Source organism: Ipomoea triloba, chromosome 12 (assembly GCF_003576645.1).
Source record: "Ipomoea triloba cultivar NCNSP0323 chromosome 12, ASM357664v1".
Taxonomy (NCBI): Eukaryota; Viridiplantae; Streptophyta; class Magnoliopsida; order Solanales; family Convolvulaceae; genus Ipomoea; species Ipomoea triloba.
Genome location: NC_044927.1, coordinates 23,974,057 through 23,997,696, shown reverse-complemented (window position 1 = coordinate 23,997,696; position 23,640 = coordinate 23,974,057). Strand labels below are relative to the sequence as shown.

At 34.3% G+C, this 23,640-nt stretch overlaps 4 protein-coding genes across 7 annotated transcripts; 1 reads left to right on the top strand and 3 right to left on the bottom strand.

The window, feature by feature from the left end:
- Positions 1-220: 220 nt before the first annotated feature.
- LOC115999975 (apoptosis-inducing factor 2-like) lies at positions 221-2,439 on the bottom strand. The gene is made up of 4 exons (XM_031239958.1): positions 2,083-2,439; positions 1,689-1,945; positions 707-1,152; positions 221-628 (listed from the first exon to the last, which is right to left on the bottom strand). Exons 1-4 carry the CDS (start codon positions 2,193-2,195, stop codon positions 359-361), a joined length of 1,086 nt encoding a protein of 361 aa, XP_031095818.1. The 5' UTR covers positions 2,196-2,439; the 3' UTR covers positions 221-358.
- A 3,001-nt stretch (positions 2,440-5,440) lies between these two features.
- LOC115998990 (pentatricopeptide repeat-containing protein At3g18020-like) lies at positions 5,441-8,730 on the bottom strand. 3 transcript variants are annotated; one of them, XM_031238682.1, is made up of 5 exons: positions 8,546-8,730; positions 6,877-8,365; positions 6,754-6,834; positions 6,165-6,711; positions 5,441-6,009 (listed from the first exon to the last, which is right to left on the bottom strand). In XM_031238682.1, the coding sequence occupies exons 2-4, from the start codon at positions 8,345-8,347 to the stop codon at positions 6,185-6,187; spliced, it is 2,079 nt and encodes a 692-aa protein (XP_031094542.1). In that variant the 5' UTR covers positions 8,348-8,365; positions 8,546-8,730; the 3' UTR covers positions 5,441-6,009; positions 6,165-6,184. The 3 variants fall into 3 exon arrangements, with proteins under 3 accessions (XP_031094542.1, XP_031094541.1, XP_031094543.1); XM_031238681.1 differs by having other exon boundaries at positions 5,445-6,711; XM_031238683.1 differs by having other exon boundaries at positions 5,445-6,761; positions 6,846-8,365.
- A 16-nt stretch (positions 8,731-8,746) lies between these two features.
- LOC115999557 (pentatricopeptide repeat-containing protein At3g18020-like) lies at positions 8,747-12,987 on the bottom strand. The gene is made up of 3 exons (XM_031239398.1): positions 12,739-12,987; positions 10,460-10,570; positions 8,747-10,279 (listed from the first exon to the last, which is right to left on the bottom strand). The coding sequence occupies exon 3, from the start codon at positions 10,259-10,261 to the stop codon at positions 8,747-8,749; it is 1,515 nt and encodes a 504-aa protein (XP_031095258.1). The 5' UTR covers positions 10,262-10,279; positions 10,460-10,570; positions 12,739-12,987.
- Positions 12,988-17,092: 4,105 nt separating this feature from the next.
- LOC116000078 (uricase) lies at positions 17,093-23,020 on the top strand. Of its 2 annotated transcripts, none has more exons than XM_031240097.1 (8): positions 17,093-17,346; positions 19,935-20,027; positions 20,284-20,359; positions 21,310-21,419; positions 21,607-21,698; positions 21,865-22,038; positions 22,185-22,278; positions 22,638-23,020. In XM_031240097.1, exons 1-8 carry the CDS (start codon positions 17,152-17,154, stop codon positions 22,719-22,721), a joined length of 918 nt encoding a protein of 305 aa, XP_031095957.1. In that variant the 5' UTR covers positions 17,093-17,151; the 3' UTR covers positions 22,722-23,020. The 2 variants fall into 2 exon arrangements, with proteins under 2 accessions (XP_031095957.1, XP_031095956.1); XM_031240096.1 differs by lacking the exon at positions 17,093-17,346 and adding an exon at positions 18,841-19,089.
- Positions 23,021-23,640: the final 620 nt, after the last annotated feature.

The following is a 23,640-nucleotide window of genomic DNA, read 5'->3' as shown; positions in this document are numbered from 1 at the left end:
TACGAATAAAAAATATGTTTTTAATTATCTGATAAGTACTATCTAATATACGAATATAAATAGAAATTATAATATAATAGCTCAGATAGTTAAGACTGATCCCCGACCCTTGTATCCATGATCCACACATTTGTGTGGACCATGGTCCATAGAAAAGTTACCTTACTATTTGGGTCTTTTGGTATGAGGCATAAGGTATTTACTATTAGTATTTTATATATATAATAATAAGAGGAAAAATGTTATGTGATATTTAAAATATGACACTAATATACAGCTTGCACTTAACCGAGTATAATTTGCAACATTGTACAGAGAACCAAGAAAGAATTCACAGTAAAATGAGTGGCTTAGTAAACTAAGAAGCATCAGGGTTTAGGCCAAGTTGCTTCCTAGTCCTGCCAACGAACAGATCACCAGATTTTATCAACCCAGGGAGGCGTCCAACATAGCTCATAAACATAATTTGAGCCAAAGCTTCTCGTCTCCCCAAAGAAACAATAGCCAATCCTGAACTCGACGGCTTATATGCAGCCAATCTGTCATCGTTTCCTCCACATATCAACAATTTCAAGTTCTTGGCAACCAAGAATGCATGCTTTTGAGCCAAAGATCCTTGTTTGGTTTCCTGGATGGATATCATAATTACAGTGAGGATAGAATTGTAGAGAGTACAGAAAGTGTTAATACTTAATATTCGACTTACGTTAGTGTTAGCGATGTCTCCAACAGCGAAGACGTTGTTGTGATGCATGACCCTCAAATGTGAATCGACGAACAATCTTCCTTGCTCATCCAAGCTATCCTTCAAGAAAGTCTCCTTTAGCCACGAAGAACCAACCGGCTTACCCATGCAGAGAAAATGGCAGTCAGCAACTATGGTTTCCCCACCAGATGTCACATATGCACCGTCTACAGAAGATTCCAAGTCAACAGATTGCCCCAGGACGACTTCCACCTTCTTCGAGATTAGCCAGTTCAGTATCTTTGTGCTAGCCTTTTCTTTAATGAATTCAACCAACCTTGTTCCCTCGTGTACAAGTGTCACCTTCTTGTCTGGAAAATCCACCGCGATTTCAGCAGCCAGTTCTACCCCTGTTGCTCCCCCTCCAATAATCAATACCGAATTAGCAGCTCTTATCCTGTCATGCTCTGAAAACCAGAAAAAAAAATTCATATTAGCGAAAGACTCAGTGCTTGTTCAGAGCTATTACAAATTTTCAATGACCAACAAAACATAAAACTGGCAGCACTTCATTTCTGTTCAATGAACTTGGAAAACAGATAACTGTTTCTATCGAATTTCCCACCTAAAATTGTAATAGATCAGTAAAAACTTGTAAATGGAAGGGCTTGATGATACGATTATACAAACCCAAGTCATAACTACAACCCAGACTTCAATACAACTCCAGCCTTAACTGCATCACAAAAGCCAGCTCTTAGGGTTTGACCCGAGTTATATATTAGCCGGATTCCCATCAGTAGTAGCCGATGTGATCACTTTTAATGTTCATCCATATCTCAAACACCTACTCATCAGCGGCTACGATTTCAAGTTCAAAACAGTAAGTGCATACTCAAATTTTAAATTCTTCAGTGCAATGAAAGCCCAAACATTAATGTCATTCTTAAGAAAAAAAAAAAAAAAAGAGTCCATGAACATGTTATGCAATCTGAGTTATTACCTGCTTGGTAGTGGCAGATCTTGTCCTGCTTTGTGCAAGGGCTATTGTATACATGTCCTGTGGCAATTACGAGATAATCATATCCAATTAGGCGGGTTTGTGCTGTTAATACTTGAGAGCTCTTGATGTCAACAGCGGAAGACACAATAATGTTAGCTTTTGGAAGGTATTCGTAGTGGTTAATCAATGATCTTTTTGCAAATGCCGGTTCAACAATTGACCTTAAACTTGCCCAGGGAATCTCAAAATATTCCTTCCTGTCATGTTCCACAATCCGGATTAACCACGACGAATGAACGCATAATCGAAGCAAAATGCTAAAACGATTTGAAATATTGCTTCAATTGATTCACATTTCCACAATGATCCGTGTGAATTGAATTATAAAACTTACGAATCAATGAGGAATACGTCGGCATGGTCCTGAAGGGAATAGGCAACGATAGAGCCGGCAACTCCTCCGCCAACCACCACCACCCGTTGCTTCGCCGTCGTTGAGCTCGCCATGCCCGAACACCAAAACCAAAATTCGTTCCAATACAAAACAGAAATGGAATAAATGTGTACAAATTTGCTAACACAGATCAAAATACAAATGCCTATTGATAGAATGATAGGTAACCTCCCTGGGCTCTTCTCTATGAGAGAAGAAACGCCAGGAAAGGTGTGAAGCTAATTCGAAAAATGAAGAACAATATCCCGTTCGGATTCTGCTGTGTTTTCGTGTTTTTTTTTTCCTTTTTTTTTTTTCTTTTTCTCTTTTTGGTTATGTATTTATCTGCTCCATCTTCTTGAATTGTTATGAAAATGAAAATGTTATATTGATGAACAAATTTTTATATTAAATTTAAAATTAATTTAATTTGATTAACTCGTAATTAATCAGACTAATTTATTTATTCAATAAATATTACAAATGTGACTTTTATCTACGAGCCAATAATGTTAGACCCTTAATTGGAACTAAAAAAATTGAAGTTTGGAGCTGGCCAAGGGGGAATCGTCACTTGACGGAATTGGACCCGGGTTCTCCCGAAATTCCTCCCCACAAAGAGAGCTCACTTGCCACTTGAGCTACCCCGTTGGGTTATAATCTGTCCATCTATACTTGTATCCTTGTATGTAATGTTGTGGTTCTCATTATATTCCTCTATAATCTACACATTTTAGTTACTCTTAACTCCCTAATCTATGGTTTTTGAATTTATGTTGTGGTTCCCATTATATTATTTCATAACATCCTTTATGAACATATTTTCCATGACACAAAGATATTAGTAATGAAAAATGCAGTAAAGTTAGTTGATATTGACAGACAAACTGTGAGCTGGAGTTGTACAGTTTATGTTATTAAGAAAAACGAACCAAAAAACGTTATTGGAACGCCTGAGAAAAAGTTTATGCTCATTGTACTTGAGGATGAAATAGTAAGTAAATAGTAAAAATTTTCTCCCTTTTACTACTACTACTATTATTATTATTATTATTATTATTATTATTATATTTTTATTATTATTAGTATTATTATTATTATGAAAATGCTCTCATTCACCACCAACATCAGTGTAAATGCTATATCTAAATGCAAGGAAATCGAATTCAATCAATAGTGTTTGATAATGACATTGAAATGTATGATATTACTTTACAAACCAACAAATGGTACATCATCTCAAATGTCATTGTAAAACCTGTCCGGACGAACTATAAAGTACTTGATCACAAATACAATTACACATAGATTTTAAATGGTCGGACCGGTGTCCAAACAAATGACAATGATGACACGTCATTTGCTCCCATGTAAGTGGTTTATTTGTTTCTACTTATTTTAGTTCCAATTTAGTTATTTACAATTTCGTTATGTTTTATTAAAATATATAAGGATCGAGACTATTTTTTTTTTTATTAATTTAGCATTTTTTCTCTCTCATTATTATATTATATGACTACTTTAACTAATTAAGGAACATTAATTTAAAAATACGCATTGTGCATTGGTTTAATAGCGCAAAGCGCGGGTAATAACTAATTATCAAATAAATATAACATTTGATAAAAATTACTCTATTCATCTCATTTGATGTGCTCAATTCGATTAACAATCATTGACTCCTCTTCATAATAGAAAACATATGTTTCTACAAGTGAGACTTTTTTTATGGGTTTCTTGAGAAAGAAAAAAATGCTAGCTCATGTTTCGAGCACTAGTAGTGCCCAATGGGTGTTTGCACGACAATTTATATCATGGACCAGGGTGCACAATGCATTGTGCATCTCGATTCAAAACGACGTCGTTTTGATTCTTTTAATTAACGATTTTTTTTGTTTCCCGTTCGGCCTTAACTTATAAGATGAGTTCTCTGTATTCTGTTTTGACATGTATTCGGGCTTATATTCTGTGTATCATTTTCATTGATTCTGTGTATTCTAGTATGTAATTCTGTACAAGATTGATTTTCAATACCATACCTCATAAAATAGCAGAGATAATACTTAGACTAAAAATTCTGTGTATTCTATTCATAACTTCTGTGTATTATGGTATATGATTCTGTGTATTCTAGTACATAATTATGTATATTATTGATTTCGAGTACCATACCTCATAAACTAGTAATGTTAATACTTAGGCTATTGATTGTGTGTATTCTATTGAAAAAATGATTAATGCGCTCAACGGATATTTTTTTTTTTTCTGTTAGAGATAGGGATGGCAACGGGGCGGGGCGGGAACTATACTCCCCATCCCCGTCCCCGAAACCCCGACCCCGTCCCCATCCCTGGCGGGGAATGGAAAATAGTCTCCATCCCCGTCCCCGCGGGAAATTAAGCCGTCCCCGATAAATTGTTAGTCAAAATCTTAAATTAGTGTAATTTTAATTTTTTGAATACTACTAACTCTATTACAATGCAGTATCTGTTCATAATTACTTTCTCAACCTATTGAAGCACAAGAGTCAGTATTGCCTCCACTGAGGCTCGAACCCACCACCTCCCGCATAAAGGGAAGGGTTTGATGCCACTGGACTACAAGGTCTAAAAACTAAAATTTTAATTCTATATATATATGGATGCACTTTCATGCGAACTGCCGCCTAGGTAAGAAATGAGAACGCTTCACAGCCGTCCACATGGCCAGATCAACGAATCAGATTCAATTTTAAAAAAATTATGCGGTGGCATTTTCGGGGGTGTTTGGCAAACGACTGATAGCTTATAGTTGATAGTTGGTTCGTTTAGCTAGTAGTTGATGGCTGATTGTGTTAACTGGTTTGACCAGCTGGTTGTATTAGCTGGTTATAAAAAACTGTTTGGTAAATTAGCTGTTTACTAGTAGCTGATTGAATGTAAAATGACATTAAGGGTATGAGTGTATTGTATTATCAAGACAACAGTTATAAAAAAAGATAAGACTCAAGGGCTGTTGGATTATTACAACCAGATAACTCAGGAAGAACATCACAACTATAAATGATTCTCTGTTTAAATATTGTTATTTTAGAAGATAAGTGCAAATAGATTTAGTGTACTTATCAGTGAGCATCTAGAGCATTTCACTTTAGATTTATGGACCCCATACATTATTCTAAACCTAATACAGTGGGCATTGACTATATCCTAATACAGTGGGCATTGACTGGCATATAGGTATTTTAGAAAGCCTATAATCAGTGCTTTGCAAGTCTTCATCTAAGAATTTTCATCCCTGCAAAAAAATCTTTAAAAAAAAAATACTGGACAGTGCATTATAAATAACTGACACTTAAAGAATTCAATTAAAACAGAAGACAATCCAGTGATCTGTTATACATATGTTTAGTTTGAACAGTACAACATAAAACACCCAATGAAAACAGTATCACATGCACTCTAATGTGAACTGAAAATGACCAGCCATTCATTTAAACGTCCTGCCTTTGCATGATGTACAATGTACCTATCAATCTGTCATTAGACCTCACAACACAACAAACTATTTTCTCAGTTTTCAATTAACTCTCTTTGACTTTTCTGGAATCCTTGTTAGTTGAGTATTCGTCCAGCATACATCTCTTAACAGAGCCATCAGTTGCATCTCCCATTTTTGTCACCATCAGACTTGCTATTGGGATGTCAACTTCATCACTCTTTAGCTTTTGAATAGTTCTCAGTCTACAAATCTTACAGAGCTAGATTGTATATTATCATGCTTAGATCACCATCATCACTTAGATTTGGTTAAGGGTTCAAGTCCTTATCATGTGCAGTCAGTATGTCAACACTGCCCTCAACTACTGTTTTTGAAGGTGGTCATTTAAATAAAACTGCATTCACAGCACTGCAGCATATTGACAACCTTAATATAAGACATGTTATTCACATACTATACAATATGTTGCAATGCTGTGAATGAATTCCTAGTAATATGAATATAAATGACATAATTAACTGTAATAAGAATCCTAGACCGCCCCATATTGGGATTACACTGACCTGCAAATTCTTGCACTGATTCAATTCACTAGTGGTTCTTGGGATTGCAGGGTTAAATCCTCAGAGTCACAGAATTGCATTCCTCTTTTTTGATGCAATTTATCCAGAATTCTCCATGTTACAGCATCTGGAGCAAGCCCATTCTTCCTCATTTCTCCAAGAATCTGATATGCTTCTTTCTTCAACCCTAACTTGCAAGCACCATCAATGACAATGTTGTAATTCACATGGCACAGAGTAACCCCACAGTCTACCAACTCATATAAGAAGTCACATGCTTCTTCTACTCTTCCTGAGCGGCAGAGACCTTTAAGAATGGCAGAATACACGTAGCTGTCGTGAACTCTTGATGGCCATACAATATCATCCCAGAAGCGTTTAGCTTCATCTATTCGCTTTGACTTGAATAACCCGTCAATTATAATAGTGTAAGTTGTGCAATCAGCAGCAGTGCCGTGGCCGATCATGCAGTTGAACATCTCCATGGCATCATCAACCCTATGCATCTTGAAGAGCCCTTGGAGAGTAGTGTTGTAGGTCAGAACACCAAGAGTAATGCCGTTCATAGGCATTGTATTACGTAAAACACCAAGAGTAATGCCGTTCATAGGCATTGTATTACGTAATAAATGTAGAGCTTCTTCATCCCTCCCAACTTCCAGCAAACCACCAACGACTGTCGTATCATCCCTCCCAACTTCCAGCAAACCACCAACGACTGTCGTATAGGTCACTACATCAGGGGTACAAAACTTCCCACTCATCATATCTTGCAGCACCTTCAGAGCCTCTTCAACTCTTCCCATTTTGCAGAAACCATTGATCACGATATTAAGGGTTATAAGATCAGGTTGGCATTGTGTTTGAAGCATGGTAACAAGTGTGTTCAGCAGCTCAGTTGGATTATCATTAAGACAAATAGCTCTCAGATATATATTGTAAATCCTAGTTCTATCTACAACTTTCTTATTTAGCATGATGTTCAGAACGTTCTTCGCCTTGTCAAGATCAGATACAGAACAAAGACCCTCTATCAAGAGATTGTAGGTGAACTCAGAGGGAGAGTATCCAAACTGAATCCCTTCTTCTAATAGTTGATAAGCCCTGAAAAAGTCACATTCTCTGCAAATTCCATGTACTATTGTATTATACGCTACTAAGCTTGGCTTGAATCCTCTCTTTTTCATTATATAAATGATTCTAGCACCCCCATTGTACATCCCATACCTACAAAGTGAATCAATCATTTGACTATAAGAAAACTCTTCAACTACACACTTTCCTTGAGGCATATCTTCTGCAATCCTAAAAACTTCATGGAACAACCCTTCTCTACATAGACAATCAATCACGTTAGAAAATGCTGCAGTATTAACATGCATATCCTCCTCACCAATCATTACCTCCCAAAGATTCCCAATCAATGCTTTTCCCTTCTCAATGTCCCTCTTTCTAAGGACCCCACGAATTAAAATACTGTAGGTAAATGCATTAGGACTCACTCCACGCTCAGACATTTCATCGAACAGATTCCAAGCGTCACCAATTTCCCCGACTCCACAGTAACCATTGATCAGAGTCGTGTACGAAACAACGTTGGGACAGTGCCCTCTGTTTCTCATTTCAAGGAACACCTGGTGCGCATCTCTAGGCCTTGATAAAGCGCAAAATTGATCCATCAAACGGTTGTAGTTCATCAAAGAAGGTACAAACTCAGGTTTTTCGCGAAATAAAGCGCGAATAACATGCAGGGTTGATTCAGGGCTCCGCGAATCGAGCAAGCGAGCAATGATAACATTGCAAGTGCTCTCATTCACGTTAGAATGGGCGGAAACAGCAAGAAAGAACCGCCGGTGAGCTTCGGGGAAGCGGCGGGCATGACACAGAGCATGGATAACGCTACTAAGATTGAGGGAATCGGGGCAGTAGCCGTAGAGACGGAGCTGATCGATGAGGCGAAGAGCTTCGTCGACATTGCGGTCAAAAGAGCAGAGCTTGTGGATTTTCCTAGTCCAGTAGGCTCTATTTGTAACGGTGTGTTGATCAACTTCGAGTTCCCGACCTTGCTGTTCTTCTTTGAAATGGTTGGTGGTGTGGAAGATGCACGGGAGTGGGGAGCTGGAAAGCGATCGAATGCAGCAGGCTATGGAAGACGATGTTGACGAGAATTTGCGAAAACACATTTGTGTCTGTTATGTTGCCTACAAGGGATTGGTTTTGTACTTTTAAGTCACATTTATAGAAAAATAATTAATGAAATGGTAAAATTTTTTTCTTTTTGAGATAAAAGACTTCATGTATTAAATTATCAAAAAGACAATCAACAAGAAAAAGAGGAGGGGTGTCAAACCACTTCCCACAAAAAATACAAATCTACTTACTTGGTCATAATGAGATTTCGTTGAAGATCAATTCTCTTGGTCACCGGAATTCAAATAAGGGTGTGTTTGGTAACCCGTAAAATGACTTCCGAAAAATGTTTTTCGAGTTTTCTGCGTTTGGTAACGTCCGGAAAATATGGTCAACGAAAAATGTTTTTTCCGTTGACAAAGGAAAATCAGTTCATTTTTCCGGAAAATGACTTANTGTAGAGCTTCTTCATCCCTCCCAACTTCCAGCAAACCACCAACGACTGTCGTATAGGTCACTACATCAGGGGTACAAAACTTCCCACTCATCATATCTTGCAGCACCTTCAGAGCCTCTTCAACTCTTCCCATTTTGCAGAAACCATTGATCACGATATTAAGGGTTATAAGATCAGGTTGGCATTGTGTTTGAAGCATGGTAACAAGTGTGTTCAGCAGCTCAGTTGGATTATCATTAAGACAAATAGCTCTCAGATATATATTGTAAATCCTAGTTCTATCTACAACTTTCTTATTTAGCATGATGTTCAGAACGTTCTTCGCCTTGTCAAGATCAGATACAGAACAAAGACCCTCTATCAAGAGATTGTAGGTGAACTCAGAGGGAGAGTATCCAAACTGAATCCCTTCTTCTAATAGTTGATAAGCCCTGAAAAAGTCACATTCTCTGCAAATTCCATGTACTATTGTATTATACGCTACTAAGCTTGGCTTGAATCCTCTCTTTTTCATTATATAAATGATTCTAGCACCCCCATTGTACATCCCATACCTACAAAGTGAATCAATCATTTGACTATAAGAAAACTCTTCAACTACACACTTTCCTTGAGGCATATCTTCTGCAATCCTAAAAACTTCATGGAACAACCCTTCTCTACATAGACAATCAATCACGTTAGAAAATGCTGCAGTATTAACATGCATATCCTCCTCACCAATCATTACCTCCCAAAGATTCCCAATCAATGCTTTTCCCTTCTCAATGTCCCTCTTTCTAAGGACCCCACGAATTAAAATACTGTAGGTAAATGCATTAGGACTCACTCCACGCTCAGACATTTCATCGAACAGATTCCAAGCGTCACCAATTTCCCCGACTCCACAGTAACCATTGATCAGAGTCGTGTACGAAACAACGTTGGGACAGTGCCCTCTGTTTCTCATTTCAAGGAACACCTGGTGCGCATCTCTAGGCCTTGATAAAGCGCAAAATTGATCCATCAAACGGTTGTAGTTCATCAAAGAAGGTACAAACTCAGGTTTTTCGCGAAATAAAGCGCGAATAACATGCAGGGTTGATTCAGGGCTCCGCGAATCGAGCAAGCGAGCAATGATAACATTGCAAGTGCTCTCATTCACGTTAGAATGGGCGGAAACAGCAAGAAAGAACCGCCGGTGAGCTTCGGGGAAGCGGCGGGCATGACACAGAGCATGGATAACGCTACTAAGATTGAGGGAATCGGGGCAGTAGCCGTAGAGACGGAGCTGATCGATGAGGCGAAGAGCTTCGTCGACATTGCGGTCAAAAGAGCAGAGCTTGTGGATTTTCCTAGTCCAGTAGGCTCTATTTGTAACGGTGTGTTGATCAACTTCGAGTTCCCGACCTTGCTGTTCTTCTTTGAAATGGTTGGTGGTGTGGAAGATGCACGGGAGTGGGGAGCTGGAAAGCGATCGAATGCAGCAGGCTATGGAAGACGATGTTGACGAGAATTTGCGAAAACACATTTGTGTCTGTTATGTTGCCTACAAGGGATTGGTTTTGTACTTTTAAGTCACATTTATAGAAAAATAATTAATGAAATGGTAAAATTTTTTTCTTTTTGAGATAAAAGACTTCATGTATTAAATTATCAAAAAGACAATCAACAAGAAAAAGAGGAGGGGTGTCAAACCACTTCCCACAAAAAATACAAATCTACTTACTTGGTCATAATGAGATTTCGTTGAAGATCAATTCTCTTGGTCACCGGAATTCAAATAAGGGTGTGTTTGGTAACCCGTAAAATGACTTCCGAAAAATGTTTTTCGAGTTTTCTGCGTTTGGTAACGTCCGGAAAATATGGTCAACGAAAAATGTTTTTTCCGTTGACAAAGGAAAATCAGTTCATTTTTCCGGAAAATGACTTACGAAATTTTTTTCCGTAAGTCATTTTACGGAATCGCCAAAATAAATGTATCGCATGTTTTCAACCAAAACCAAACCATATCACCCATGACCATGGACCAAGGAGGTGAGGAAACCACTGGAAACCTTTGCTACCTTATTTTAAAAATTTTTTATTTTTGTTATTTTTATTTTTTTAATAAATTCTATTCTTTTTATTAAATACCATTATTTTAATAACTATTATAATTTTTTTTATATTTTAAATAAAACAATTACAATGTTTAATTATACAATTCTATTCATTTTCCAGAAAATGAACCAAACACACAAAGACAATTTTTCATAATACATCCAAACACTGGAAATTAAACTGTTTTCCGGAAAATGACTCATTTTCCAGAAAACATTTTCCAAACGTCATTTTCCTGCTTTCCAAACGGACCCTAAGTATTCATTTGAATACATGAAAAATGAATTAATGTACATAGCTTTAGAATGGAAAGAAAATATTATTAACCACAAAGAAGGGTATGTATACCAAAATGATTTTACTTGCAACATAGTTTTGTGTATGGATAAATGATAAGACTTCCAGCAAATGAATGAAGGGTATGAGTACCAAATAACAAATTGAGTAATGAGTAATACATTTTGGGTGGCATGGTCTGTATTATTAAATGCTAACTGTAAATTTAATAAACCAGGAAAGAAGATATGTATTCACTGTGTATATTTTTCTTCATTATGCTCTCACAAGGTAGGTAATGTTATTAATATATTATTCTTAGTCTTCTTCTTCTATATAGATATTCAAAATAAAAACAGTAAAGAAGTAGAACTTGAACTTCAATTTATATTTAAATTTATTCTTTAATCCATACTTAGACAAACACTATGAAAAACTCAACAAAAAAAAATATGCAATTGCTAAAGTCTACGATTCTGCCAAAAAAAAAAACATATATATATATGATGGATAATACACTAGGCCTGGACTACATGGACCGGCCCAAGAAAGCAATTGGATCAAGAAAGCCCAAGAAGGACCCTCAACACAAAGCTACAAAAGAGTTCGATAAGGATTGGACTTAGCACTTGTAATATTAGCAAGATTAGGGCTTATTAGTTACTACCTCCGTCCCAAAATGGATGTCTGATTCGTTTAACAAGGCTTGACTGAAGTAATTTTTAATCCAATTTTTCATATTATTAAATTTACCATTAATATATAAAATTTATATATTTAGAAACTACATTAAAAGTACTATTAAACACAGAAAATTAAATTTAAAAATAATAAAAAATTACTAAAGAAAATAAGCAAAGAAGGAAGAGTTGGTTTGACCAATGAATAGTAAATAGGACAGGTAAAATGGAACAGAGGGAGTATAATATAACAGGACTCCCAATATGGGGCGGTCTAGGATTCTTATTCCGATGGATAATATCACATATGCAATGCTAGTACCAGCCAGTAAGGAAACTGTTAAGATTTTTTATTAAGCTAAATATTTTAGCCTTATAAAAAGCAAAATTATACAGTAGGGTTTAGGATAAAATCCCTATGCAGGATTAAATCTTCATTTTCTCTTTTTTATGCAGTTTAAATTGCTGAAAATTTAGAATGGAGTATTACAATCAAAATACCTTACATTTGGACAATAAAATTTGTCAGAAAATGTAATCTTAACAGTAGAAGTATTTAAATATTTTCTGAACAGACTTTTTTTTCAGTATGAATGGAGTATTTCTAGCAAAATATCATAAAAACTCAATAGGGAAAATCAATGGATGACTCATGAATGTTAAAATTTTTTAATGCATCTGGGTTTTACATATATTTTAGTTTACGAACCAAAAAGATTATGCATGTACAATAATATGCCAGGGATGAATAAATTTAAACAAATATTAATTGTAAAGCAATTTTATATAAACAATTTTAAAACTATGCTCTTGGTTCTTGATTATTATCACTATGATCTAGGTTCTTGAAAACTTTTTTTAAAAAAAAATTGTAGGCAAGAGTCAGTAAATCACATTAAAATTTGTAGATCTTAAAAAATACAATTTTAGGAAAAAAGATCGAACCTACAATTTTAGACGAGAGGAGTTACTTCTTTCAGAGAGATCTCGAGGAGTTCGGCCATGGATAAAGATCGCCAGCCGTGACAGAACGTAGAAGGTAAGATAAAGCGACGGTTTGGCGAAGAAAGTTCGGCAATGGATATTTGCTGAGGCGAGAGGCGAGAGGCGAGAAGCAGGAGCACGACGGTTTGGCGAAGGATGTTCGGCCGGAGGCGAGAAGATGGAGCGCAGTCGGTCTGAGTGGTGACCGAATGGATAATGCGGGCTAGGGTTAGAGTTTGTTTTGGGGCTGGGGTTTTTTTGTGGTGTTTGGATTAAACAAAATTAATATTTTTTAGGCCCAAATAATCAGAATGCTTATTTGAAATATAAAATTGTGGTTGGGCTTCAATGAATGCTGTAAACGGCCCTATTTGTTCTGGGTCAATCAATTTGTATTTTTTAATTTAAAATTTATTTATGTATACTATTATTGTGGCATTTGTTATGGATTATATATATATATATATATATATATATATATATATATATATATATATGTGTGTGTGTTATTTTGGTTTTGTACCAAAATTGGTTGGAATTAATTTATGTAATTAAATTACTTATTTTCGTATAAATATATATTATATTTATTTATATTTTTTATGGATTTATTCACTATTTTCCAACATTGATTTAATTATGTAAAATTTATCTAAATATGTACATGATTAGAAACTATATTAACCATATATAAATTCAATTTCAATTTTAATTTCGTATGCTATGAAAATGGATACTTGACCAAATATATGGAAGTCTAACTATAATATTATATTGTTCATTTTAATATCTTTTTTATTTTTTTCTAATTTTTTTAATTCATTCATAATAACATAATTTTTTTGGTGCTATCGCACGAGTAAAATACTAGTTTAAATCTTACAATAAAGTCTCTTTAATGACCTACATATTAAATAAGTTTTTAAAAAGGCTTCAAACTATGCCGGTTCTATCGTAAGCTTAGTATTGGACCTAAAAAAACTACATATAGACTTGAGCCTCAAGTTCTCATAGTAAGTCATGCCTAATTTATTCAAAGTTCAACCCAGTCTAACTTATTTTTTCATCCCTAATGTCATGGCCACCAACATTTTCTTGTTTTTGTTTTTGTTTTAATTTAACTGGATTTTCATTATTTTATTTTTATTTAATTTTGTTATTATTAAAAAATGTAACATAATTTTTGATGTAATATATAATTTTAGTAATAAATATTTTTAATTATTAATTTCATTAAAATTTGGATGAGTTAAGTACAATTATGATTTAAAATGATTAGATTAATTAAAATATAGTTGATATATATATATATATTAGTAAGGTTATTAAGAAAATGTGGATGTTGTGACCTACCAAAAAAAAATGTTGGAGTGATTTTATATGTACTCTCATTTTTTACCGACATACTTTGATTGCTTAATATAATAGGGGTTAAAGACACTAATATGACGTTTTTTCTGTTTTCTCAATCGTGGACAACAATAGGAATATATGTTTTGAAAACAAGACAAAAAATAAGAAAAGATCGTTTGGGACATGCGTTTGAGGTCGGAAACGCATGTCCCATTTGCGTTTCGCTTTTAAATTTTGTTTTTTAAATGCAGTATCCAAACGCAAGTGAGACTTGCGTCTGACGTTTAAAATACGATATTAGACGTAAGTCCCAGTTGTGTTTCGTGTATTCCAGTACATTAGAGAATATGCACGTGGGAGATGCCTTTCTCGTATAATATGAGAGACGCATCTCTTACATGCGTATTGCATCACCTACTCCAACCTTTTGCCGATCTAATTATTCTAGAGTGGTGCAGTTGTATAAAAATTGTTGAAACCACTAAAACTTATGATTTTAGATAGGTATATGAACCAAACACTTTTTGCCTCCACACTAAGGCTCGATCTCATGACCTCCCATATAAAAGAGTCACTACATGACATCTGAGTACAAAATGTTTGATAGTTCATATACATATATAAGTCATAAGTTTTAGTGGTTTCAACAATTTTACAAAAAGTTGCAACAATTTTACTTGGCATAAAGTTGCAAAAAAAAAAAAAAAAATCTACAATTGCACCACTCTCGAATAATTAGATCGGCAAAAAGTTGGAGTATGCAAGTGAGACGCATCTCCCACTTGCGTTTGAATACACCGGCAATGCAAGACGCATGTGGGAGATGTGTCTCTCATATTATACGAGAAACACATCTCCCACGTGCGTATTCTCCAATGTACTGGAATACACCAAATGCAACTGGAACTTGCGTCTATCGTATTTTAAACATCAGACGCAAGTCCCACTTGCGTTCGGATATTGTATTTCGAAAAAAAATTAAAAATGAAATGCAAATGGTACATGCGTTTCTGACCTCAAACACATGTCCGAAACGATTTTTTCCTATTTTTGTCTCGTTTTCAAAATATTTTTATTTTTGTCCATAATTGAGAAAAGCGTCACATTAGTGTCTTTAACGGGGGTCATGATTTTTATCTATTATTTTTGTTTCTCTAATAAAATTTGATCACTTATAGCATCGTCATTAGGGATACATTTTAAAGGATTTTTGTCTGTAATACATAAAAACGCACCCAGTGAACGTGTGTTAATTTTTATTATTATTTTTCTTTGATGAGGCTCACTGTTCAATCTCTTCCACATTATTTTTGTCCCCACAACAAATCTCTCAAAATTTTCTATTGTCCCCACAAAAAATCACATCGTATTTTTGTTGATGAAGATGTGAATCAGCCTAGACGTCCCATCTTTGTGGAATAAGTGAGTTTGAAAGTACAGAAGTTATTTACTGACACGCATAAATCTTCATTATGGTCAGAATTGTACCATAGCATTCGAATAAGAAACGTATACAGTATCTATGTTGTCCATGCCTTCTTCTCTTTAATTATTACTCCGTATTTGAGAAGACTTTTTTGTTTATAAAAATATTACTATTTCCTATTTGAATTCTTAAATTTTACTATCTCACTTAAAATTTTGATATTTATATTTTCAATGAGACTTATAGAATAAAAATACAGTAACTTATAATTCATTCTCACACTAAGAATAAAGTTAATAGTTCATGCAGTAGAACTCTTTATATTTATTTTATTTTTAAATTTAGGTGATTTTATTTTTGTCGGATTAATCTAAGCCTATAAGATTTCACCCTAGAGTCACTGTAAAGATAAATCACGAAGTTGCGCAATCACCAAACATCCTTTTAGACTTATGAATTAGCTTCAAATATTACCATATTAATTTGAAAAAAGTGTCAAATAGACCATTGAATTTTTCACTTTTGTGCAATTGAGTCATTGAACTTAAAAACTGTGCAATTCAACAATCAAACAAGTACAATATGTGTAGTTATAACATTTTTCTATTTTTTTAAGTTCAATTTGAGTTAAAAACATTTCAATATTGACTCCCAACTAGTATGGTAGAGGAAAATGTCACTCTTAATACATACATGCTAGTAATATATTCGAATTTACTGAATTTTTTTGTAAAAATATTCTAATTGCACAAATTTTACTTGTTTAATGGTCCAATTGCGCACTTTAGTGACCTAATTGCACGAAAGCAAGAAGTTTAGTGGTCTATTTAACACTTTTTCTTATTAATTTTTAATAAATGTTTCACATATTTTCAAAAAGGCCAAAATTGTCATATGTTCATAACCATAGGAAACAAAATGCTATTTGAACTATATTTTTTAATAAAATATTTAATGTTATACGTGACATGCGTCAGTATTATTTTATATCAATTATTACTTATTAATTGTGTTGATACTCGTGATACATTAAACATGGAAAATTACATATTTATGTGACATAATAAAATATAAAAAATACTATTTGTATTCATAAATTTTACTCTAAACTTTTACTTCTTTTCACAAATTTTAGATGTAAATAACTTTTCATGGACTAACAAAATAAAATATTCTATCCATACTTAACACATCAAGAAGTATAATTGATGAAATTGAATTTAAGAGTTAGATATGGGTGAACTATTATGAAATCTGGGTCCACATTACAGTGTAAATTCGTGTTTAAAATACATAATTTACATACTAAATATTCACAGTTTATATATTAAATATTCACAATTTGACAATTTGTATATAAATAGTGAACATTTAGTAAGTAAATAAACTACGTCAAAATAGATTTGGATCCTATTACACAGTACTAAAACTCATAAAATAATTTTTTGATACACATCAATGACATCATAAAGTGCATTTCCCAATTTAAAATGGCCCACAGGAAGCTGGAAACCACTGGCCGGAAAACGATCAAGCTATATACATACAAAGTTGTGTCTTGGTTGTAACATACTCCGTATTAACTAATTTGGGGTGAAAATGGAGGACGGATTTAAGCTGCAGCAGAGGCACGGGAAGGCAAGGGTGAGAGTTGGCCGGGTATGGAGAGACGGAGACGGTACGCATCACTTCTCCGAATGGAACGTCAGCATAAGCCTCCTCTCCGATTGCCTCCCCGCCTACGTCGCAGGCGACAACTCAGACATCGTCGCCACCGATACCATGAAGAACACTGTATGCCTCTCTCTCTACACCTCTATCTTTCACTGAATCAATGTCGCTGTAGGTAGCGTATTTGCGAGTTTGCGATTGCCTGAGATATCGTATTATTCTTTCATGCTTCGTTGTCTTGGCGTATCAGGTTGTATGTATGAGATCTTAATTGTTTAAGACTGTTTTTGGCGAATTTTGTACTCTTTTATGGAATTTTGATTTGCTTTGTATGATTTTCAGTTACAAGATTGATTTGATCTGTTCTAAATGAAATCATGCGTTCATAGATATTTGAACGGTTTTGATTTTATTTAAGTTACGAAGGTGCATCTGACTACGATCATCACGGATTCACCGCCATATCTTTTGAAAGTAGTTAGTCATTTATAATCACGATAAGTTCTGTGTCTTTTGATACCAGGTAGGCAGGTAGTATCTTCTGTTTCATAGTCTTAGCTCAGATCAAGGGCGTATAATTATATAAGAAGCTTTGTTATATGCCTGCACCGACATATAATTTAGGAGAAAACTAGTTAATGAAGTTGATATGAATTCTCATCTTGCAGTTTCTAATGTAATTTAGGAGATCCAGGAGAGTGTATATTTCTGGTTCATTGAGGCCCAGCAGATAAATTTGGCGATTGCTCAATCTTTTTTTTTTTTTTTTTTTTTTTTTTTTTTTTNTTACTGAATTTTTTTGTAAAAATATTCTAATTGCACAAATTTTACTTGTTTAATGGTCCAATTGCGCACTTTAGTGACCTAATTGCACGAAAGCAAGAAGTTTAGTGGTCTATTTAACACTTTTTCTTATTAATTTTTAATAAATGTTTCACATATTTTCAAAAAGGCCAAAATTGTCATATGTTCATAACCATAGGAAACAAAATGCTATTTGAACTATATTTTTTAATAAAATATTTAATGTTATACGTGACATGCGTCAGTATTATTTTATATCAATTATTACTTATTAATTGTGTTGATACTCGTGATACATTAAACATGGAAAATTACATATTTATGTGACATAATAAAATATAAAAAATACTATTTGTATTCATAAATTTTACTCTAAACTTTTACTTCTTTTCACAAATTTTAGATGTAAATAACTTTTCATGGACTAACAAAATAAAATATTCTATCCATACTTAACACATCAAGAAGTATAATTGATGAAATTGAATTTAAGAGTTAGATATGGGTGAACTATTATGAAATCTGGGTCCACATTACAGTGTAAATTCGTGTTTAAAATACATAATTTACATACTAAATATTCACAGTTTATATATTAAATATTCACAATTTGACAATTTGTATATAAATAGTGAACATTTAGTAAGTAAATAAACTACGTCAAAATAGATTTGGATCCTATTACACAGTACTAAAACTCATAAAATAATTTTTTGATACACATCAATGACATCATAAAGTGCATTTCCCAATTTAAAATGGCCCACAGGAAGCTGGAAACCACTGGCCGGAAAACGATCAAGCTATATACATACAAAGTTGTGTCTTGGTTGTAACATACTCCGTATTAACTAATTTGGGGTGAAAATGGAGGACGGATTTAAGCTGCAGCAGAGGCACGGGAAGGCAAGGGTGAGAGTTGGCCGGGTATGGAGAGACGGAGACGGTACGCATCACTTCTCCGAATGGAACGTCAGCATAAGCCTCCTCTCCGATTGCCTCCCCGCCTACGTCGCAGGCGACAACTCAGACATCGTCGCCACCGATACCATGAAGAACACTGTATGCCTCTCTCTCTACACCTCTATCTTTCACTGAATCAATGTCGCTGTAGGTAGCGTATTTGCGAGTTTGCGATTGCCTGAGATATCGTATTATTCTTTCATGCTTCGTTGTCTTGGCGTATCAGGTTGTATGTATGAGATCTTAATTGTTTAAGACTGTTTTTGGCGAATTTTGTACTCTTTTATGGAATTTTGATTTGCTTTGTATGATTTTCAGTTACAAGATTGATTTGATCTGTTCTAAATGAAATCATGCGTTCATAGATATTTGAACGGTTTTGATTTTATTTAAGTTACGAAGGTGCATCTGACTACGATCATCACGGATTCACCGCCATATCTTTTGAAAGTAGTTAGTCATTTATAATCACGATAAGTTCTGTGTCTTTTGATACCAGGTAGGCAGGTAGTATCTTCTGTTTCATAGTCTTAGCTCAGATCAAGGGCGTATAATTATATAAGAAGCTTTGTTATATGCCTGCACCGACATATAATTTAGGAGAAAACTAGTTAATGAAGTTGATATGAATTCTCATCTTGCAGTTTCTAATGTAATTTAGGAGATCCAGGAGAGTGTATATTTCTGGTTCATTGAGGCCCAGCAGATAAATTTGGCGATTGCTCAATCTTTTTTTTTTTTTTTTTTTTTTTTTTTTTTTTNTTTTTTTTTTTTTTAAATATTTATCTCCAACTGTAATTTTTTTGCTTTCACTGTAGTTATCCCCATTATAACTGAAAGAAGAAATAATAAATTTTATAGCGTTCAACAATGCTTTCCAGGGGCACAAGCCACCTTGTTCTGTTCTATACTCATCTAGTTATATCAATTGGGTCATTGAACAGGTATATGCTAAGGCCAAGGAATGTTCCCAGCGACTCCCAGTGGAGGACTTTGCTATTGAACTTGCCAAGCACTTCACTTCATATTATAAGCAGGTAATTTACACAATTTAAGCCCCTATTATTTATGCTAGTTTATTACTAAGTTTGTTCTGTTTCTTAATACAGGAAACAGATTAGTTTCATGTTAATGGTTGACTAGTTGATTATACTTTTTCTAATAGTATGTAAAGCAGTAATGGTTGACTAAATTCAGGTGTTGTTAATGATAGTCTTTATTTGATTTTTCTGCAAAATTTATTCAACACTTTTGACCAATCATGGCTGTTACTTATATTTATTTTTCCCATAGGTCACTGCTGCAATAATCAGGATAGTAGAAAAGCCATGGGAGCGTGTTAACATAAATGGTCGGCCACATGCACATGGTAAGCTATTCATATATCTCAAGGATGAGTAAAAAGTGATTAAGTACACTTCTCTATTTATTGTTATCTGAAGATTACCATTTGTTTCCATGCACATCCCTAATGTTTCATCATCTCCTCGTGTAAATAAAGATATTGTGAGAAGTCATATTATAATCACATGGCATCGATAGGAGTACATGACAATGATTTTCTATTGCAGTAGGATTGCATTTTAAGAGATGATGATACATCATGTGAAACTTTCTTACTAAAAAGATTTGAAACACTTATCTCATTGCAAGAATTTTGCCTTTGCTGACTTGGTGCAATTAACATTCACAACTGGTTTCATCTTTTCAGTTAGGCTGCAAGCGTTTGAGCTTGAGTCCAAGGGATGGGGTTCGGACTCAATTGGGCTAGACTTAAAATTTTCAAGTGCTAGTGAAGCTAAAACCCAGAAATAATAAACTAGACATAATTTATGATTGAGGTTGCATTCAACTGAGAGGAAATATTTTTGTCTAAATCTTTTAGTGCTAGTTCATATATGTCGTGCTTGCAGTCACAGAATGTTGTTGTCAGTTTATGAATTTATAAGCTTCCCTGACCTTGGATGTTGTAAAGGGTGTCACTAGATTGGGTCTGTATGTCTAAAACCAAAAAGGGCTGAAAGCTGTCACCATGGTTTTAATTTTTTAATTTTTTTTTCTATTTTCATTTTCATTATTATTATTATTATTATTATTATTATTATTATTATTATTATTATTATTAAAATTTAAAAGCTCCATCTTTCCATCTGTTTGGTAACCGACATACCTCTTGACCTAGCAGTTGGTTCAATTCAATTCTTGTTGAACATCCAATACAAAATATATTACAATGCTGTTCTGTGTAGTGGAAAAGGAATCATCTCTGTGTCCTTTGTGTGTATTTTTTCTCTGATGTTGTATTTTGTTATTGTAAAGGTTTTAAGCTTGGGTCTGAGAAGCATACTACGGAAGTCTTCCTGGAGAAATCAGGCGTGTTGCAGGTTACCTCTGGTATTGAGGGGTTGGCAGTGCTGAAGACAACAAAGGTAACTAGTATCAGTTTTGAGATTCTCTATAGGCTTTTTCATGTTTTTCCCCCTTTAAGATGTTTTGATATCAGATGAACTAATATTAAACTTCACTATCTCTCTTGCTCTCACACAATGTTGTGTCCAAACTCCAGACTGCTGAACTGAAATGTGCTTTTACTTTTTGTTGGGTAAACCATTACAGTCAGGTTTTGAAGGGTTCATAAGGGACAAGTACACTATGTTGCCTGAAACACAGGAGAGGATGCTTGCAACAGAGATCACAGCATTATGGAGGTAAGTTCTTGGTAAGGATTTTTTTTCTTCCTAAATGTAATATAATAACCAAGTTTGTCCAATTTATTTCCTGTTTGTTAGATATGCAGTATCTATTTGCTGTGCATTTATTACAGATTTTGGAAACTGAATTTTCGTTATGACCAAACATATTGGTCAACAACAGGTACTCCTTCAAATCTCTCTCAAGTGTTCCTATGAAGAACCATTATTTCGCAGAGATGTATATGGATGTGAAAAAGGTTCTGCTGCGTACTTTCTTTGGCTGTCCTAAAGAAGGTGTATACAGTCCATCTGTCCAAAGTACACTCTATGACATGGCAAAGGTGGCTCTTGGCAGGTTCTCTCTATATTTTCACTCTAGTTTCAAACAGTATAATGCAAATTGCTTAGTACTCTACAAACCTACTCTTAAAGCCACATTAGATCGAGTTTCATATTTCTAGGGTAAAGATATTTTACCTTTTGGTTGTGTCATGATTTCAGGTTTCCTGAATTAGTATCAATCCAATTAAAGATGCCAAATCTTCATTTTCTACCTGTGAACCTGTCAAGCAAAGACAATCCTGCCATTGTCAAGGTAGGGTTCTTTATATTCTGCTAATTTTGAGTGATAAATAATAGTGGTATACCCCCTCCCCCCACAACCAAGGCATGCAATCTGTCTCGGGTAAACTATTGCCAAATCACTTTTGCATATATATAACATAATAATGGCCAGCCAAGCCTGGATAAGCTTTCGGCTTTACTATGATCATTAGTTGTTTTGATGGGTTCATATATTGTTGACTGAACCTACTACTAGGCTACCCCACACATCTTAACTACATTAGATAGTTTGTTCTTCAGTTTTCTTAGTTTTGTATACATAAACTATTTACAAAGATGGAAAATTTTGCTTTTTTCTGTACTAAAACATCATGTTGTTATACATTACAGTTTGGGGACGATGTGTATTTACCAACGGATGAACCACATGGGTCAATTGAGGCAACTCTGAGCCGCATCCACTCAAAGATTTGAATAGGTTATGATCAAAGGTGGCTGCAAGAGTCTGCTAATTTGCTTTATAATACCCTTCCGTGTCCTCTGAAACAACCACAGGCTGAAATCTCTGTTGACTCGTTTATGACATGATGCACTTGTTAATATGGTGAATAAAGCTGCTGTAATTTGTATCTAGATTGCTGCTACTGTGCATGGTTCCCCTTAATGATCAACCTGTTTGTGCAAAAATGTAATGTGCTCACTTCAATGGATGCTTTTGGTTTTTTTTACCCCCATAATATGGAAGTTGCACTAGTGTTCAGATTGCTACTTTACTGCAAACACGTATATTCATTTTCTTCATTCAGAGTTTAAAAGTAGACTAATAGTTGATATTTTTTCAAGGAAAAACAATGAGGTTTGGCATCTGAAGCCTTCGGAGAAGAATTGTTATAAAGAGACATAAACAAAACCAAGTAAAAACTCCATCATATGTTGAGATTACTTAAAAAAAAGAAAATCCTTTATTTGTATTAATCAACACTATAAAAAACAAGGAAAATTTTAAATTAATAAAGAGTTTATAACATACCTAGTTATACCTGAGAAGATTTTATAAAAGAGAAAATGAGCTAAAAAATGATGGAACAATTTTTTTTTTTTTTTTAGTTACTATGGAGTAATTTTATCTACCGGTACGTACTATAAAGGAAGTGCTTTTGGGATTTACCAATTTTAGCCCTCGAGTAATAGTAGAATGATAACTTTGGTCTATATATTTAATTTTTATCAATTTTTAATCAACGATTATTATTTTAGTACCAATTTTCATCCACGGTTATAATTTTAGTGTCAAAATGAATATGAAATTATTAAGGGTGTTTTTGTCTTTTTAAATTTAGATCTCAATTTGAGCATGAATAAATTGATTTATTACTAAATTATAAGATGTTGT